This window comes from Ursus americanus, chromosome 6 (genome assembly GCF_024610735.1).
Source record: "Ursus americanus isolate L20-20 chromosome 6, mUrsAme1.1.p, whole genome shotgun sequence".
Classification (NCBI taxonomy): Eukaryota; Metazoa; Chordata; class Mammalia; order Carnivora; family Ursidae; genus Ursus; species Ursus americanus.
In genome coordinates this window covers 15,348,552-15,363,446 of record NC_142132.1, presented here as the reverse complement: position 1 = coordinate 15,363,446, position 14,895 = coordinate 15,348,552, and the positions used below count along the sequence as shown (strand labels likewise).

At 32.4% G+C, this 14,895-nt stretch overlaps 1 protein-coding gene across 7 annotated transcripts in view; it reads left to right on the top strand.

Moving 5' to 3' along the window:
* The window catches only part of ATRNL1 (attractin like 1), a 747,087-nt gene that overhangs the window by 92,303 nt on the left and 639,889 nt on the right, over positions 1–14,895 (top strand). For all 7 annotated transcript variants that reach the window (XR_015724716.1, XM_045803217.2, XM_045803216.2 and 4 more), the window contains exon 9: positions 2,370–2,553. Coding sequence is in view for 6 of the 7 variants with exons in the window: in XM_045803217.2 (XP_045659173.2) it covers positions 2,370–2,553 (184 nt within the window). In the remaining variant the exon portion in view is untranslated. The remainder of the gene's footprint in view (positions 1–2,369; positions 2,554–14,895) is intronic.

The window sequence follows — 14,895 nt, the reverse complement described above, 5'->3', positions numbered from 1 at the left end:
GTGTTTGCTGGGTCCCTCTTGCTGGTGTTGCTAGGATCACCTGGGTTGTCCACAGGACTCCTCCTGTTCAGTTTTGAGGAGGAATAGGGCTACTTGAGTTGTCTTTTTATTGCTTGGTTGGGGAGTTGAGAAATGTTGGGTTTTCATAGCCTTCTTCTGTTGGAGGGTAAGGAGACACCCGTTCTCTAGTCTTGGAGTCTGTAACCAGTCTGCCTTTCCACTTTTCAGATTTGTCTCTTGCACTATTTCCAGAGTCTGTTGTTGTTCTTAGTGGGGAAGAGAGGAAGAAATGAGTCTATACCATTTTTTTTTCCACTTATCAACTTCTAAACTTTTGGTGTGGTACTTAGTTTTTCTAACTGTAAATTTCCTCAGCTGTAAAGAAGAGTATGCAATAGTAAACCTGTCAAAGGGTTATTATTAAATGAAATAATGAAGTACTTCTTGAGACATAGTATATGTTCTATTAGATAATGATGCTACAGCTTATTGCAGAGTTGTTTATTGCATTATTGTTTTTAGGAACAAATTGAAACCCAAATGAGTCACAGTGTAGAGTTATTTAAATAAGTTATGTATCATTAATAGAATGGAACTTAGGTGTTGAAAAATAATAAATGGGTCGTGGAAGAATGGCCCAGTTGTTTTAAGTGAAAAAATAGTTGTACAATAGCATGATTTTTGGTACAGGTATTTATAGGTATAGATACACATGTTTGTAATTTAAATGTATTTTGTATATGTGTAATAAAATATTTAGAACAATATTCTGAAAATAACAAATTGTGAAAAATGCCTCTAGATAGTGGGCTGGGAGAGAAGGCAATATTCACTTTTACATTAAAATACCTCTATTTTTACATTATTATTATTATTATTATTATTTGGTAAGAAGCATGTTCATCTTTATTAAAAAGAGAATGAATAAAAATATGATAACCTTCAGCTGGGCTATATGAGTAGAGCTTTAATAAGAGGTTAAAGAGTATTATTCAAATTATTCCTAAGAAGTCATTATTAATGTCATTTTTTAGAAATTACCTCCAAAATGTAATACTCATTAGTTACAAGTGTGCTCTGAAATTTCTTCACATATGTTAGTTTTATGAAAATAAAATTGGCTTAGTGACTCCTTTTTGATACTTCTGTATTTTATGACCATTGAAGTATCACTTTCTTCACTATCTTAGAATTATGTAAAAGTGAACGATTTTTAAGATCACTTTTATTTTCTATTCCTTGAGTTGAGTATTTTCAGTTGAGCTGCCTACTATGCTAAAGTTTAGATGACTAGTTAGAGGGAAGATGGAGGTGTGGTTTGGGTGGATACATAAAGACCAATGACAGATTTCTATATATAGTTGCTTTTTGTAATCTAAAATTTTTAAGGCAAGGATCTGTGTTTTGTTCATCTGCATATTCTTAAAAGCATATCTTGCATATAATTGATGCTTGATTGATTTGCAGTGAGAAATAAGAGCCCCTTTTAGATATACCAAGCAGAATGGGATTTAATATAGGGAGTTAATTACAAAAGTATTAGAGACAACAAAATGAGGGGATCACCCAGAAATCTGGAAGCTGCTACACACCCAGGCTGAAGCCTATGACCACATTTGTCATGAGCTACTCTAGATGCCACTGCTGCCACTGAGCAGGCACTACCCCTGCTGCTGTTGCTATAAAGTCATCACTGTTCCTATCCACTGTAGTCCCCTGCCTATTCCTGCTGCTAGAGATGAAGGTAGAATGTCTTTGTTACTTTCACCTTCTAATCTCTCACCAGGACTCCCCTTGGTGGAATCTGTTAGTTAATACAGTTGTCAAGGGAGTGTTGAAAATTTAGTGTTTAGGTTTTCATCAACATTTAGTGTTTAAGCTTTCATTCTACCCTGTAGGAGGGAAAGTGGGGCTCAAAACCAAGAGATGAAGGACCAGCACAGGGCTAAAAATTGCTAAGGGTGGGGATCATATCTTTTTTAATCTTTGCTATATCAGTGACTAATTCAGAGCTTGTCACGTAGTAGGCTTTCATAAACTATTTGTTAGTCTTTTTTTCAGGGTTATTTACAAATAAAGAAATGTGTTGAGAATAAAGTTTTCCTTTTTCTGTTGCACATCCCAAAATTTGACATTTTCATTATTTCGGAGTTTAATCTACAGAAAGTCTTACTCAACTTCAGTCTCTAACATCTAACATAGTAACTAGCATATATTTAATAATTGTTTTTTGATTAAATGAATATTAATTTTACTTAATTTACTCATAAAATGTGCTATTAGAATTTACTTATTGGTGGTTTGGTGATATATTAGTTATATTTTTAAATACTCCTTGAAGTTCATGATTTATCTTCTTTCTCTTACAGCATCAAACACTTGGCTTGTTCCAGAAACTAAAGGAGCTATTGTTCAAGGTGGATATGGCCATACCAGTGTATATGATGAAATAACAAAGTCCATTTATGTTCATGGAGGCTATAAAGCATTACCAGGCAATAAATATGGATTGGTAGATGATCTTTATAAGTATGAAGTTAACACTAAGACTTGGTGAGTAAATTGGGTAAAGGTATGATGAGAAACTTTGTCACTGTTGTATTTTATATTCCTATAATAGTGGTGCTTATTAAATATCTTCAGGGAAACATTCTTGTCCTTTTTCCCTATTTATTTCAACTAATGAAATTCTCTTGTACAGCAAAGGCACAAAATAACACATTTTCTATGTATTCATTATCACTTTAAGTGATTGACTTTAAAATGTTTTCTGATTACATGGATATACTTATTTTCCATGCATTACTTTTAAGTGCTGATCTCATGTTCAATTCAGATGAGCAATTTTGCTTACCAGTGAAACTTTGAGCTTTGATATTTTCTACTCTGTGATTTTCCTTTGCATTCATATTTTAATGTCATTTTAAATTTTAAAAACATTTCTTCAGTTTCATCATCTAATTTCCTGTGAAATGCAAAACTTGTGCATTTAGGTGGATTTTTGTTGTTATAAACAGTGTTACATTATGCATCTTGTACTGGTTTTCTTATGTAGATATGCAAGAGTTTTTGTAGGGCATATACTCAAAAGTGAAATTGTTGTGTCTGAGGCTATTTACATCCTCAGCTTTACTACATGTTGCCCAATTGCACTCCAAGTCACTGTGGTAATGTATAGTCCCACCAGCTAGGTGTGAATGTCCTTGTTTCTTCATATTACTACCAACATTTGGTAATTGTGAGGCTATTTTCCTTCTGCACTTGCAATTGATTTGCGTGGTATCTTAATGATATTTATTGTGCTTACCCAGGTTACTATTGTGACTAGCATCTTTTTATGTGTTCATTTGCCACTTGTGTTTCCTATTTAGTGAATTGCCTATTTATAACCATATGTTCTCTTTATGTTTGAAATATTAATTTTTCACTTATTTTTTCTATATATATGAGTTTTAAAATAGAATTTTTGTTGTAGTCAAATATTTACCTTTGTAAAACCTGGGGAATGATTCTGTTGTTGTTTTAAGACATTACACATTCTTTTAAACTCTTATCATGAAATTACTTTATGCATTTGAATGAAATACAGTTTTTAACCAAATTTTGGTTTGTTCTACCCCCTTCACTTTCAAACATACATTCTAACTTTTATTTTATTTGAAAAAGAAGGATGGAGTTAAAAAAAAGATAAGACTTTTCCTTTGGATAATTTGGTAATTTTTATTATTTTTTTGTCTATCAATACATTATTATTTATATTTTTATATATATTAAGACCAATAAATCACTTTTTTCTTTTATATAATTTATGCATTGCATTTTATTTTCTATTTTAACATTTCTAACTTTTCCTCTTTAACTTTTTGTTCTGATAGCAAGAGGAATTGTGATTTAGTGATTAAGGCACTATCGATCTGCTTAACATATTTTTTGATGTGAAAGGATAAGAGATCTATGGGTATTATTTGAATGAAGTAAAAATGAGAGTTACTTGTTGCAAACCACTTGAATGGGATTTGCTTAGATTTTAACAAGTTTTCGTTTTTGAAAATTTCCCACAGTGAACATTTGCATAGAAGGAAGTAATTATCAATCTTGGCAATTTTAGTATATGTACAAATAACATTGGATACTTATCCCTTGGGAGAATTTATTAAAATAATTTGTAAATTATTTTTAGTACCTTATTAGAAATACATTATAGATGCATATGATACTTTAATGTTTTACTGGTATCTGTGTTTTTAAAAAATATCAGTAAACTTATTAGTGAGTACTAAAATATTTTTCTATTCTTAAAGTTTTGATATTTCTTATTAGCTTAATTTCAAAGCTTGCTATCAGATATTGATTAAAGTATGTATCAGGTTTATTTGTCAAATGTGATGTAATTTTAAAATGTCACTAATATATATCCATTGTACAGATTGATTTTAAGTTTTTACCACCTCAGAACTGGTTTTATTTTTTAATAGATATAGTTTAGTAGATAGGCTACTTTTTGTACGTATTAGTAAATGCGTGTTTGGAGGAATTCTTTTTCATTGGTGTAATGTATTATTTTGAAATATTATTTCCACTGAGAAAAATTAGGAATTACATCTTTTTAGGCATCTGAGAACTATCAAGGCAGTGAGAATCTGTGGGTCAAGATCTAGGATAGGTGAAATGTCAAGGGAGGTAAAATTGGCATTTTTGTGAAATGATTTTCTTTAGATGATAATAAATCCTGAAAGCTGTCTAAGAAACTGAGCAGAGCTATTGTCAATTAATATGGAGGACCAAAACATGATTTTGAAGTGTGCTAAGGAAGATGGACTTTGCTACATACTTAAAGATTTGTTTTACTCCCTGAATTTCCAAGCCTACTAGTGTGGATAAGTCCACTTCGAGTCATTGGATTATGGTGATCTGCCCATAGACTAAATAGCTGGCTGAACAAAAGTAAATCCTCTCTTGAGGAAGATATTATCACACGGAGCCTCAAATTATTTCTTCAAAAAACATATGCAATATTTGATACAAAATAAAACAGTGGTATGTCTTAGAGAAAGACACGTATGAAAAAATAGCCATTAGAAACATAGCTATAGGATAATGGTGTTTTCAGACAGAAACTTTAAAATGAAAGGTTGAAAATATTAGGAGACAAGTGGAAATTTTTACTAAAGAATCAGATGGAAATTATAGAATGAAGACTACATTACATGAATTAAGAATTTCTTAGATAGGTTTTACAACAGGTTAGACACAGCTGAGGAGGGAATTAATGAAATGGAAGATAGATCAGAATGAAATACCCATACTGAAATTAAGAAAAAGATGGATGAAAAATAAAATAGGGAAGGAAATTTAAGGGACCTATAGAATTACATGTATGTCTAACATACATGTAATTGGAATCCAGAGGAAGAAAAGTAAGAAAATAATGTAGAGCACTATTTAAAGTCTTAATGACCGAGAATTTTCAAAAATGACAAAAATCATCAAGCTACAAATTAGAGAACTTCCATGAGCACCAAGGGTAATAACTAAAAAGAAACTTATACTTAGAAATATATCGTGGTAAAACTAATGAAAATCCAAACATGAAGAGAAAAATTTAAAAGTAGCCAAAGGGGAAAAAGTCATACTCTCTTTAAAGGAACAACATTAAGACTGACAATTTCTTTCTTTCTTTCTTTCTTTCTTTCTTTCTTTCTTTCTTTCTTTCTTTCTTTCTTTCTTTCTGATTTTATTTATTTATTTGGGAGAGAGAGAGAGCATGCATGAGCGGGGCAAGGGACAAAGGGAGAGGGAGAAGCATGCTCCTCTTGCTGAGCAGAAAACCTGATGTGGGGCTCTATCCCAGGACCCTGGGATCGTGACCTGAGCCAAAGGCAGACGCTTAACCAACTGAGCCACCTAGGTGCCACTAGACTGGCAACTGATTTTTTAAATGAAAAAATGAAATCTGGAAAACACACTATTCAAATTGCTGAAAGGAAATAATCATCAACCTAAAATTTTGCACCCAGTGAAATATCTTTAAAAAATGAAAGCAAAAAAAGGATATTTTTCAGAAAAACAAGAATTAAAAGAATTTGTCAAGAGCAGGCCTCCAATAAAGGAGATACTAAATAAAGGAAATGCTATTGAAGTAAAAGAAAAATGTTCCCAGATATGGAAGGAACAGAGAACATAAGAGAAAATTGAAGTAATTATTTATTATATTATACTATAAAAGTAATAGAGGCTTACATGGATGTAAAATTTGAATGCATGATAATAACAGCTTATAGGTCAGGAAGAAGGGTAAATGATGTTCAAAATACTAAGGTTTTTGTTCCATGTGGGAATTAATAAGAGAAACTATAGTAGACATTAATAACTAAGGATTTATATTATAATCATTAGGCAACAAAAATAAAAGTAGAACTTCATATTTAATAAGCTAATAGAAGGGAAAGTAAGAATACTACGTAATGGATTTGGAAGAAGACAAGAAAGGAATGGAAAAGGACAAAGTCTAGTTGGGATACATATAAAGGAAGTAGGAAGTTTATTTAACTCCAAATATGTTAATAATTACACTAAATGTAAGGAAATAAATATACCATATTACACGAAATGTAAGTGACTGAATATTTCAATCAAAAGGTAAGGATTTTTTGGACTTGGTATAAAGCAAAACCTAACCATATGCTGCTTAGAAAATATACAAAAGACTAAAAATATTTGGAAAAATTGAAAGTAAAAGAAAGGAAAAAGAATATACAATTGCTAAACAAAGGAAAGTTGGTATAGCTTTATTAATACCAGACAGATAAGAATTTAAGTCAGGCATCTACTTGGAAGATATAACAGCAAATTTATATGTACCTTATCATATGTGTTAAGTAAAGCAAAAAAAAAAATGACAGAATAAAAGGGGACAAATTATATTGGGATGTTTTTAATCCAATTGTTTTGGAACTGACAGCATAAGGAGACAAAAAACAAAAAACAGAAGATATGAATGATTTCAACAGCCTAATAATTTTGTATTTTCAGTATTTGAGAGCATATTATCTTATGACTGCAGAATATACACTGTTTTCAAGTATATATGGAACATTTTCCAAAATTTACCATATGCTATGTTTTGATGCAAGTCTCAACAAATTTAAAAAGATTCAAATTATACAAAGTAATTGATCACAACAAAATGAACACAAAAGTAACTAGAAAAACCCTAAGATGTCTGGAATTAATAAATTTCTTAAAACTAATTGGTCAAAGAAATTATACTAAAAATTAGAAAATATTTTGTACTGAATGATGACAGATCAAAATGTGTATGATTCCACCAAGAGGGACATTTATAACTTTAAGTGCATTTATTAGAAAAGATTTTTTAAAAGCCTGATAATGAGTGGTATAAACATAATCTCAAGAAATTAGAAAAAGGATGGCAGATTCCAAAAGAAGAATAAATAAAGATAGGAAAAAGGAAGAGAATATGAGATAACACAAATTAACGAAATAGAAAAGAAATATGACAAAGATGATCCCATATAGTTACCAAAAATCAACAAACCTGGTTGTTTGGAAAATGGTAACTTAAAAGCAATACAATTTATGTTACCATAAAAACATTAACACCTGTGGAGTGAATGCAGTGACATGTATGAGGGAACTTTACACAGAAAATTATAAAACCTTATTTAAGTGAGAAATAAATAAGATATAAATAAATGGAGGATACATTATGATAATTTTCAGAAAAATTGAATAGTGTAGAGATGTCTATTTTTTTTTTTTTTTAGATTTTATTTATTTGAGAAAGACTGTGTGTGAATGAGTGGGGGAGAGGGGCAGAGGGAGAGGGAGAGAGACAAGGAGACTCTCTGCTGAGCGGGGAGCTGGATGAGGGGCTTGATCCCAGGACTCCGAGATCATGACCTGAGCCAAAGGCAGACACTTAACCACCCGAGCCACCCAGTCACCCCTGTAGAGATGTCTGTTTTGCTCAAATTGATCTTTAAATTTAATGTAATCCCAAACAAAATTATAGCAAGTATTTTTTTAGAAGTTGACATGCATATTCTAAAAATGATATGAAAATGCAAATGACCAACCATAGCTGAAACAAAGTTAAAGAAGAACAAAGCTAGAGGACTTCTCTATTAGATTTCATGAATTTGAAGCTGTAGTAATTAAGTGTTGTTGCAAAAATAGGGAAGTAGACCAATGTAGCAAATAGAAGTTCCACAGGCAGACCTACGCATTTGTGGACATTTAATGACAAAGTTGAACTATAGAGCTGTTTTTATGATGAATTATTGTGGACCAATAAGATATACAATTGCAAAAAATGAATATTGGGCCCTACTTCACACCATACACAAAAACCAGTTTCAGATCAGTTGTGGATCCAAATATAGAAGGTAAAATAACGAGTATTGTATAAGATGACACAGGCAGATATCTTTATATTATTGGTAAAGAAAGACTTTTAAGGTAGATTTAAATACTTTCTTTCTTACCTTTTTTTTTTTTTTTAAGATTTTATTTATTTGACAGAGAGAGCACAAGCAGGGGAGCAGCAGGCTCCCTGCTGAGCAAGGAGCCTGAAGTGGGGCTCGATTCCAGGATCCTGGGATCATGACCTGATCCAAAGGCAGACACTTAACCAATTAAGTCACCCAGGCGCCCCTTAAATACTTATTATTGAAATACTATTAATAAATGAGAAGTGATAAACTGAACTATATATGTTTAAAAATAATCTAAAAAAAAGGTGAAAAGGCAAGTTGCAGGAAGCCAACAAAGGACTCTCCCTGAAAATATAGGGAAGCACTACAAATCAATAAGAAAATGTCAGATAATTCAATAGAAAATGTGTAAGAGTCTTGAACAGGTACTTCACAAAAATAGATATTTGGATGGCCAAAATACACATTAAAAGGTGCTCAACTTTATCAGTCACTAGGACAATTTAAATTAAGACAACATTGACATACCATCACACTTCCACTTACATGGCTAAAATTTAAATTTACCAGACTGCTTATATCAAATGTGTATAAACTGGTTTGAAGTACTCTGAAAAAATCTTTTGACAGTTTCTGCTAAATATGAATACACTGGCACTCATAACGTATGAATCCTCTGAAATAGTTATTCTAGTTATATATCCAACAAATGCACATATGTGTGCACTGTAGTCATATAGAATAGTACTCACGACAGCTTATTTATAATAATCAATAATCAGAAACACGTGAAATATGTGTCATCAGTTCAAATGGATAAGTTATATATTCTTACAATGGATGTTATGCAGTAATGAAAATGAAAGCATCATCTCTGTATGCATCCATGCAGTTGTATCACACCAAAATAATGTTGACCAAAAGAAGTCAGACACAGAAGAATGTAATTCCACTTAAATGAGGTTTAGCACCAAGAAAAATTAATCTGTGGTTTTAGAAGTTATAACAGGGATTGTTTTAGGTTAGGCAGAATTGAGTAGTGATTGGGATGAACCTCAGGGAAGCTTCTGGAGTGGTTACTTTATGTTCACTTTGTGATAACTCACTGAACTATACCCTTAAAATACGTATACTTTTTGGTATATATATTACATGTCATAAAAGTTTATTTAAAAATAGAAGTTTGTATTTGATATGGCTTTGTAGGTTTAATATTATATGCTTATGGTTTATAATAATTGGAATAATGAAAGAGGGTTAATTTTTTAAAAAAATTTTATTTATTTATTTGTCAGAGAGAGGAGGAGAGCAGAAGCAGGGGGAGTGGCAGGCAGAGGGAGAAGCAGGCTCCCTGCTGAGCAAGGAGCCTGATGTGGGACTTGATCCCAGGACCCTGGGATCATGACCTGAGTCAGAGGCAGACACTTAACAACCGACTGAGCCACCCAAGTGTCCCAAGAGGGTCAATTTTTAATATATAGTTACAAAATTCATTTTTTTGCCATCGTTAGAAAAGGATTGAGACATAAAAGTTCTGACCCAAAGCCATTGCTGCTACCCCACTGCTTCAGGACTAGTTGAGTCTGGTTTCTTGACATTTAAAGAATAAAAGAGAACAAATATCCTATATTTATAGGAATTCCCATTTCTCAAAAATGATTCCTTTTATATTATTAGAACATACTATTAATTGTTATCATAATTTAAGAGATTTAAAACTTTGCTGTAATGATTGTGGGTACCAGGGCCATTGTGGTCTTGATTTCTTAACATTCTTTGTACATACATGTTTGTAGAACTTACAGTAGGAGGCTTTTTCTGTGATAGTGGAAACCTCAGATTTTCTACACCTTTTATTGAGGTCCTTTTCTCTATTGCTGTGTTCTTCTAACCTGTGAAAAAGCCCAATAAGTTTTAATACATAAGGAACATATTAAACCTTATCATTTACAACTTACAGCTGTAATGATCAACTAAGTAATTTTTTTCATCTTTTTCAAGTGGAGGAGAACAGATTTCAGCTATACTTCTAGAAATATTAAAAAGTTAAGTACAAGTCTAATGATAATGCTTCTGTGGTACTATATTAATTCTGTATTTTAAAAAATCTTTGAAATTACATTAACCAAAAATGTGTTTTTATAATGATGCTATGTCTGATTACATAAAATTAGTTCTTTTATATTCTTAAATATGATATAATGGGAATTATTTTTATATTGAAGGATCCAAAGCTATTTTATTAAATTATTGAGTTTTTGTGATTTCTCTAAAATTTTAGCTGTCAGGTTTTAGAAGGTGATACAGGACAATTTTATAAATGTTATTAGTTAACTTACATTTTAGTAAATACTGATGAACATGGTATTCATGGTGCTCATCCTTGCTTATTTCTCTTCATGATGAGTGTCGGAAATCTTTTCAACAAAATTGTTGACTCTGTATCAAGTACTGTGTTGGGAATAATTTTAAGATGTCCTCAGTAAGGAAGACAGATAATTTAAAATTTTATGGTTCATGTATATTTGGGAAGTAATAGAAATACACACATATATTTATAAAGAAGTAGTACAGCAGATATATTAAAATGAACAAAATATATAGGCAAAAAAGATTATTGTCTTTATAAACATCATGATATGTTATGGGATTTGGAATTTTGCAAAGTGTGGTTAAAACCACATGTTGATAATTTGAAGAAATACTTATCTCTGTAGCTCTACCTTTTCAAGTAATTATGAGATGTGTAGTACTTTTTTCCTAATACTCTTTTATAAACTGGGAAATATTGCATATGGTATCTGAAAGCATACACTTATAGTTTTAGAGTAATAATGAAGTAAACACCTTATCTGCCTGAGCTACATAAGAGGACATTACAATACCCCCATCACGTGTGACTCCATGATGGCATTCCTTTCATTATGCCTGAAAGAGATAACCATTATTCTTAATATTGTGTTAATTATTTCCTTGCTTTCCATTTTTTATATGTGTTTGGAAGCAGACTACTCATTTAGTTTGTCTGTTTTTGAATTTTGCATCTATTGTTAAACATTGTATGCTTTCCTTAGAGATCTTTTTAAAAATCAAATTTATGCGTTAGAGAGATATTTTTGGGGGGAGGTAGATAATAAAAATGGAAATAAATAAAATGTATTTAAATGATAATAAGTGCTATGGAGGAAACAGAAAGCATGGAAAGAGATGAGTTTTAGGTTGCTACATTTAAATAGGGTAATGAGAGAAGACATCTCCAAGACCATATGTGAGGAAAGACCCAAAAGAGATTAGAGACGGAGCCATGCCAGAATCTGAGGGGCAATTGGAAAGGTAGTACAAAAACCTTGAAATGGGAATATGCTTATCATTTGGAATAGCATGGTGGCCAGAATAGCTGGAGCAGAGGGTCTTAGAGTGGGTTGGGTGAAATGGTAGAAAATGACCTTAAAGTGGTAATTGGGAACACTGTCATGGAGAGTCATTGAGCTCAGTGTAAAGATTTTGACTTTTACACCAATATGGGAAGCCATTGAAGGGTTTTGAATAGAGATGTGAAATGTTCTGCCTTAGGTTTTTATGGGATCACTTTGGTTGCTGTGTTGTGATTATGATGCAAGAGCAGAAGCAAGAACACCATTTAGGTGGTTATTGTAATAATCTAAGAAACAGTTGATAGCATCTGGGACCAAGGAAGCAATGTGCGGGTGATGAGGATTGGTTGGATTCTGATATATTTTCAAGGTAGAGCCAAGAGAGATTGCATAGACTAAGGGATTGGAAATAGAGTGGAAGAGAGAATAAGTGAAAGAGGAATTAGGTTTTTGGCCTGAAGACATGAAAGCATGGAGTTGGCATTAATGGAGATGATGAATTTTGTAAGAGTAAGTTTGGTGTAGAGGAAGATTAGAATAGAAGCTCAGTGTTAGATGTATTTAATTTGGGATATAAACTACATTTCCTAGTGGATATGTTAAATAGGTGGCTAGATTTTGGAGTTTGGGCATCTGTACACTAATTTTCTGGTCGGTTAAGTAAGGGTAAATAATCAGAAGAGGAGACTGAGAATGAGCAGTTAATGAGTCAGCAAGAAAACCAAGGAAGTACGTTTTAGAAGCCAAGAGTGTGTTTCAAAGGAGGGAGAAAGTTTGTCACCCATCAGAAGCTGCAGATGGGTGAAATAATATGAGAATTGGGAAATGTTCATGGGATCTGGCAAACTGGAGTTTTTTGGTGACCTTGATATAAGTTCCAGTGGAGTGATACAATGAAATTCTGATCAGCGTGGATTCTAGTCAGGATGGAAGAGGATTTGGAGAAAAGTACTGGTAAATTTTCTGAGGAGTTTAGTTTTAAGGGAAAGAGAGAAATAGGATAAAGAAATTTTGGGTAAAGAGGTGGGGACAAAGGTTTTTTTTTTTTTTTTTTTTTTTTTTTTTTTTTTTAAGTTTGGAGAAATAATTATTTTTTGCCTTACAGGAAAGATTAATAAGATATATAAAAAAAAACCACCAAAAAAAAAACCCAATTATGCCAGAGGGAAGAATTTGCTAGGGGGATATACTTAGAAAAAGTAGCAGTGGAATCTGGTGAATAGTGAGGATAACTTTTAGGAGCATGGACATTTTATTAATAGAAATAGGAGAAAAGGCAGGTTATGTAAGTCTGGTTGCAAGCAAATGGCTAGAGGTGGTGAGAACTTGGGACGATTTTGATTCTTTTTTAATCTTAATGAAATAGAAAGTGAAGTTATCAGTTGGGAGAGAATGAGGGATATTTAGGAAGGTGGAAGAATGGGCAAAATGAATGAGGGGAAGTGGGAGATACAGTGGGAGGTTCAGTTATGGGGTGTATAAGTCTACGGGAATAAAAGGTACAGCATAGGGAATATAGTCAATGGTATTGTAACAGTGTTGTTCAGTGACAAATGATAGCTACACTTGTGGTGAGCATAGCATAAGGTGTAGAGCTATTGAATCACTGTATTGTACACCTGAAACTAATGTAATGTTTTGTGTCAATTATACTCAAAAAAAGAATTGGAGATATTTATTAGAGGTTTGAGGTTTGAAGAGAGAAAATGAAGTACGAAATGATCATTTAGGAAGAGTAGGAAAGTATGGTAGAATTGCTGGCAAAGTTGTAGTCTTGTGTGAGAGACTGTAAAAATAGATCCTTTTTATATTTTCTGTTCTACTGTGGATGGTATTCGGAATGTACCAAGTTTTGCTATTATGAACGATTACAGTATATATGTTCTTATTTAGTCTTCTCTTGTTTCATATACAGGTTTCTCTAAGCTATTTCCTTAGTGTTATAAATGCTTGGTCATAGGCAATGTCATGCTCAATTTTATCCAACTATACTTCAACATCATTTTACTAATTTATACTCTCACCAGTCATGAATGGGAGTTTCCAGTTCTCTGTAATTTCTCCAAAATGTGGTGTTTGAGTTTTAAAATAAATTTTGTTCATATGATGGGTGTGCAGTGGCATCCCCATTTGGTTTTTATTTGAATTTCCCTGATTACTAATGAGGTGGAACATCTTTTCATGTTTATTGTCCCTATATCTCTTCTTCTTTTGTCATATTGGTTGTTTTGTATATCCTTCTCTTTGATATTCATCCTTTGTTAGTTTTATACTTTGCAAACCTGCTCTCTCCCAGATTGTGGATTTTCATTCTGCTCTTAGTATGATGTTGTTTAATGAACGGAACTTCTTAATTTAGAAATGATCAATCTTTTCTTTTATGGGTTGTATTTTGTGTTTTGCATAAATAATACTTCCCTACCTCAATATTTTCTGTATTTACTACCATCATTTTATAGTTTTGCCTCTCACATTTAGTTTTAATCCAACTGGGTACGGATCCTTTTTTTTTTTTTTTTAATGTGGATATCCAGTTGTCCCAGACCATTCCTTTAATGGCCTGTAATACTACTACATTTTTGTTAGAATTATTCCTAGGTGTTTGATATTTTTTATACTTTTCTAAATGATATCTCTATTAGTTTTCTAAGGCTGAGATAACAAATTACCACGAATTTATCCTCTCACAATTCTGTAGGCTAGACATCAGAATGGAAATTAAGGTGTCAGCTGGGCCATACTTTCTCTAAAGGCTCTGGGGAAAAATGCTTTCTTACCTTTTCCAGCATCTAATAACTCTGGGCAATCCTGGGTGTTCTTTGGTTGTAACTGTATTCATCACTCTAATCTCTGCCTTTGTCTTCCCAATCCCTTCTTTCTGTGTTTATGTGTTTTCACATGGCCTTCTTAAAAAGATACCAATCGCTGGACTTAGGGCCCACTCTAATCTAGTGAGACCTGATTTTACTTAGCTAATTAAATCTGCAAAGACTATTTCCAAATAACGTCTCATTCTGAGGTTTGAGGTAGACATGAGTTTTGGGGGATGCTATTCAACCAGTACA